General features: G+C 30.8%; 1 protein-coding gene across 1 annotated transcript; it reads left to right on the top strand.

Moving 5' to 3' along the window:
* The first annotated feature begins 2,250 nt into the window (after positions 1-2,250).
* On the top strand, positions 2,251-2,979 carry LOC123881452 (uncharacterized protein At5g01610-like). Its single transcript, XM_045930184.1, has one exon. It carries the CDS (start codon positions 2,361-2,363, stop codon positions 2,847-2,849), a length of 489 nt encoding a protein of 162 aa, XP_045786140.1. The 5' UTR covers positions 2,251-2,360; the 3' UTR covers positions 2,850-2,979.
* Positions 2,980-5,494: the final 2,515 nt, after the last annotated feature.

Below are 5,494 nucleotides of genomic sequence, written 5' to 3'. Positions count from 1 at the left end.
ATGATGCTCGAATTAATAGAGATCTCAAAAAATCAATGGATTTGTTCAAGTGTTGAGACACTTGAACTCGTTAAACAATGATCACAAGTTTGTGTATAGAGAAAAATTGATTCGGATGGAAAAATTCATCTTGTGTTTTCTACAAATTCTTTGATAAAGATTAATCACCACTAAAGAGTGGTAGAAACTTCACAAATATATCAAGGTAGCAAAAAAAAAAACAAGAATAATAGACCGATATAAAACAAATAAACCGTGAATTTAGCCACAAACTATTAGGGTCCGTTTGGTGCACATGATAGAGAAACAGAATATGATAAAATTATCCTATCATATTCAAATTCTTTGTTTGGTGCACAGATTTGATAAGATAAAATACACCTATTACTTATCATATCTTATTGAGCCTTGGTTGTTTTTATCCTGATTTTAAGCTAGGATAGCAACATGATAGGATAGTCTGACGCCAGTCCTCTCTTCGAGTCATGGTGAATGCATTTTGCTGAATTTTTTATTATTTTGTTCACCATATTTTACTTATGCATACCACACGTGTTACTTTTTCTTTTTTTCTTTTTCCAGTAGCCCACATGTGTTACTTGATTGCTCACCCACATACTATTTCTTTTGACTAAATCTTTGCAAGTCAAAATTATTATGTTCATTAAGGATAAAAAGTGAAACATAATTTTTTTTACAAAATGAAATAGAATAATTTGGGAAGACAAAAACATCACATTTTTATTTTTAGGAATTAAAAATGAAAATTCACTATTTTTTAAGTACAAAAAACTTATTCAAGCCATTTTTTAATACCAATTAAAATACTAAATTATTTTATTTTATAAAAAATGTGTATAAAATATTTTTTTCATTACTTATTTTATTTTTCCTAATGTTAATTAAAAATATAAAATCATTTGAATAAAAAAAATAAAATTATAAAATTATTTGTTTTATAAAAAAATGTACATTTTCTTCACAAGAATAAATTTTTCATTTAAATATAATAGGTATTTTATCATGACAATATTAAGTGTGCACCAAACATATGATATGATAAAATAATGTTATCATCTTTCTTATCATGTGTGCACCAAACACATGACAAGATATATGGTTATCCTATCACTATCTTATCCTATCCTTAGACCATCTCCAATGGTGTAGTACTTATTAGGTACTCGTGGTACTTATTAAGTACTACCATTGGAGCAATACTCATTTGAGTACCTAATAAATACTAGTTCTACAATAAGCATTAGTACCTATTTTGTTTTCGTGAATCCCATTTATAATGTTGTATAGTTATTGGTAGGGCCTATTTAGAACTTTTTAAGAGATGTTGGGTTGGAGAGATTGAGTACTTATTAGGTACTATTATTAAAAATTTATAAATGAGTGATGTGTACACGTGAGACCCAATTAAGTACTCAAAAACGAGTATCTCCATTGTGAATGCTCTTACAGCTTCTTATCATATCATACTTCTATCCGTCCCAAAATATTAGGCCTTATTGACCATTGCACATATGTCAATACATAATTTTGATTACGAATATCTTTAATTTTTTTTAGTAAAAATTATAAAAATTTGATATTTTAAAATATTCATCGAAAAAGTCAAACAAGTTTTAATATGATAATATTTATATTTATATACTTTTAGAAAACTACGGTCAAAACAAGACATATGAATAGTGCATTTAGTCAAAAGAGGTCTTATAAAATGAGACGGAATGAGTATTTTATAAACAAAAATATGTTTTTAAAATTTATTGTATATTTAATTTACTTTGATCAAAATTTGTCCAAATTAAATGGTTTTTATTATTACCGGCTTGGTGATTTTTGGCCCGAAGCCAACCAATGTTCAACCTAGTAAGAGAGATAGTTTGACGACTAAATTGATAAGAGAATATTAAGAGAGTAAGGATCCGTTTGGTGCGCAGATTTACGGCAGGTGCAGTCCATTGCACAAATCCATTTGTAAGTTTGATTTTTGGGACAATAGTAGTCAGTTACACACGTAAGTGGAGTTTTTAGTAACTTTTTATTCTAACGTGGAAAAAGAAAAAGATGACGACATCATAGACACCCGAATGAATCCAGAAAGAAACAAAACAATGACAACAAAAGCGAGCGAGCCGTTCATTTCATTTTCAATCCACTGAAACAAACAACTCTCGTGCGTGTCCCACCAAAAACTCTTTAATTTATTATTTATCATTCCCCAAACGACGTCGTTTCAATCATCCAACTAACCCATCGCACAAATACAAAACGACACACACCACAACACTCAACCCACAATAATCAAAATCAATAAAATTCCAATCCCAACAAAACAACCGCACCGTATGACTAGCCCCGTCACCCTCCTCCTCCTCATCCTGACGGTGGCGCTAACTGTCTCCGCCACACCAACAGCCTACGAAGCCCTAAAAACCTACAACTTCCCCGAAGGAATTCTCCCAAAAGGAGTAACCGGATACGAATTAGACGAATCAAGTGGCAATTTCCGCGCCGATCTAAACGGTTCGTGCAGTTTCTCCTTAGAAGGTTCATATCAATTGAGTTACAAATCAACCATCACAGGTCGTATATCAGAAAACAAACTCACCGATCTCAGGGGTATAAGTGTCAAAGTTTTATTCTTCTGGGTGAACATTCTTGAGGTTGTTCGTAAAGGTGATGACCTTGATTTCTCTGTTGGTGTTGCCACTGCTTCTTTTCCGTTAGATAATTTCTTTGTTTCTCCACAGTGCGGTTGCGGTTTGGATTGTGATGATTTAAGAATAAGAAAACTTAAATTGAATACAAAAAACCCTTCTCATTCTTCTGCTTAGAATAATTTTAGCACTATGGTTCTAAGCATATTATATTTGTTAGTATTAATTAGTAAGTATATATATTTTTAGTGACCTTGAAGTGGTGACTGTTATTAATGTATAATAGTATTATATCATTTTTTATATATATGTGCATCTGTGATGTTTTTTTAAGTGTTTTTTGAAATGGAGTATTTATTGTTAATTGTTAGTTTTTTGAGCATATGTAATATGAATTATAGTATGTTTGTATGAAGGGGAGAGATCAGATTAGTAAATTTTGCAATGTGAAATCAATTGGTTTTTGATTTTAATGGAGATTAGAGACCTTAATGGTGGTATTGGTCTAAGGCTTGATGATAGATATTATGGTGATTGGATTGGATTGGATTGGATTGAATTGAACAAATCTTTTTGAGAGAGTACTAATTTTGATTCTTCATGTCATGTTGAATTAGTTAGTTAGATTTTACTCTTACTAAGCAGATCTCAGAAAGATCTTTGTAGAAATCTGTGGGTTTTTTTATCTCCTCATTTGGAAAGTCTCATCACCAATAGCTCAAAATTGGAATGGTTCTTTCTCTTGCTAAATTTAAATTTTTGGTTATGGAAAATTCATAAGAGGGCGAAAATTGCGATGGGAATTAAGTATCAATTAATAATTTATTTTAAATAATAATTTATTTTATTCAATTCATTAGTATTTCTAGTTTGATACTTGATTCAGTACAAATAAGATTATGCAAGCATAAACAGGGACGGACATAAGGGGGGGCAAGTAGGGGCTGAGGCCCCCCCCTCTTGTCATATATTTTTTTTTCCCATATACTTGTTCATGATACATACTACATAAATTGATATTTGAGAGATGTGTTAAAAGATTAGTAACGACCTTTTAGTGTAAAATATGTACCCACAACATAGTAATTGTAACAATTTACTTTAAAATATTTTGATAATATATATTATACACTATTAAAGTCCAAATTCAATTAAGTTAGTTCCGATCGTTTGCTACAAGTGAAAGATTATTTTCTTGCTATGAAGATTGTGAAAAATAGGTTGAAAAATAAGATAGAAAATGAATTTCAACCTCATTAATACGATTCAGTTGTTGATGAATTTTATGATATAGAGCAATATCGTGTACAATTTAGATAAACAATGTAATGTATTTTTTATTAAGCATATTTAAGTATTATAATTATTATGATTTATTTAATATTTATTATTTAATTATTCCGGCCCCCCGTTTTATAGATTCCTGGATCCGTCCCTGAGCATAAATGAAAGAGTTTTGAGAGAATATTTTGTTCATTCATTGATTGCTTTTTAGGGTCTGTTTGGTTCAAAAGAGTGGGAGGGGAGGGGAGGGATTTTTATAGAGGGGAGGGGAGGGTAAACTTTTAATTACAAGTGTGTTTGGTTCAAAAGAGGGAAGGGGAGGGGAGATGGGGGATTTTAATTATAAACATGTTTGGTTCACTAGAGGAGGGGAGGTATGTTAAAACTAATTTACCTATTTATCCTTATAAACAACATCAAAGAGTCTACAAATCAAACCATATATTCACAACGATTTCTCAAATTTTATGATACATCTAACAAAAGGCTATATAAATACATGAAAATAATTTATTCCTAATTATTAACATAAGTGACAACTGTACAAAAAAAATAGTAAAATATAACCGCAAATAATAATATGTAATGTTTCAAAAAACAAAATATAGAAAAACGTAATAATACAAGCAAAACGTTAACTTAATAACAAATAGAATATACATTGTAATAAAAAACAAAATAATTCCCATAAACAAAAAATAGAGATAATTAATCTTTAAAATTTTAATAATGATAGTTTTGGATTTCAACATAAAATTAGGGATAATTTTGTCATTGTAATTAAAATGATAATAACATTTATTACCTTCCCTCCCCTCCCCTCCAAATCCCCCCAATTTGGGGGGTTGCAAAAAATGAGTTTATGAGGGATTTGGCTCACCTCCCCTCCCCTTCCCTCCCCTCCAAAAAAATGAACCAAACACATAAAATCTAAAATATTTCCTCACCTCCCCTCCCCTCCCCTCGAGAAACCCCGAACCAAACAGACCCTTAAAGTGAGACACAATGCCTGTAAATACAATCCGGATAAAAATGTAAAATGACGTAAAATAAATTATTATCTAAAATAATCTATTAATTGATACTTAATCCCTGTCACAGAAATTGATCTTCTCGTGTGTAATTTTCATGCAAGAGTAAAGTGAGTTTTTACTATTTTTTAATGTTAATCATCTGACTTTAAGGAAATTGTTTCTTAGTAATTTAAAGTTTAGCTGCGAGGTAAGTAAAATCTGATAAAAAAAAATTTAACTCAAGAAACACTTGCAAACATATCTCTAAAAAATTGAATGTACACATCTTAACTCAAAACCTTAACTTATATGTTGTTCAATGTTCACTTTTAGCAATATGAGACTTCTAACTCACATTTGCCACACAACAATTTTCCCTTCAAGTATGAGTCCATTAGGTTCGTATGGCCATTGGCGCTATATCAACGAGACACGCCACATGACCACCATATTCAGGTAGACGTTCGACACAATAAGTCAATCCTTTGAGTAGCCATCGACTATGATACCGTTGTTGGGTCATGA

This window comes from Trifolium pratense, linkage group LG1, assembly GCF_020283565.1.
Source record: "Trifolium pratense cultivar HEN17-A07 linkage group LG1, ARS_RC_1.1, whole genome shotgun sequence".
Classification (NCBI taxonomy): domain Eukaryota; kingdom Viridiplantae; phylum Streptophyta; class Magnoliopsida; order Fabales; family Fabaceae; genus Trifolium; species Trifolium pratense.
Note: the sequence above shows the minus strand (reverse complement) of the source record. Positions and strands in the feature narration are given on the sequence as shown.

What these genes read in the sequence shown, in the direction of transcription:
- LOC123881452 (XM_045930184.1), top strand. Translation starts at nt 2,361, where the DNA reads ATGACTAGCCCCGTCACCCTCCTCCTCCTCATCCTGACGGTGGCGCTA.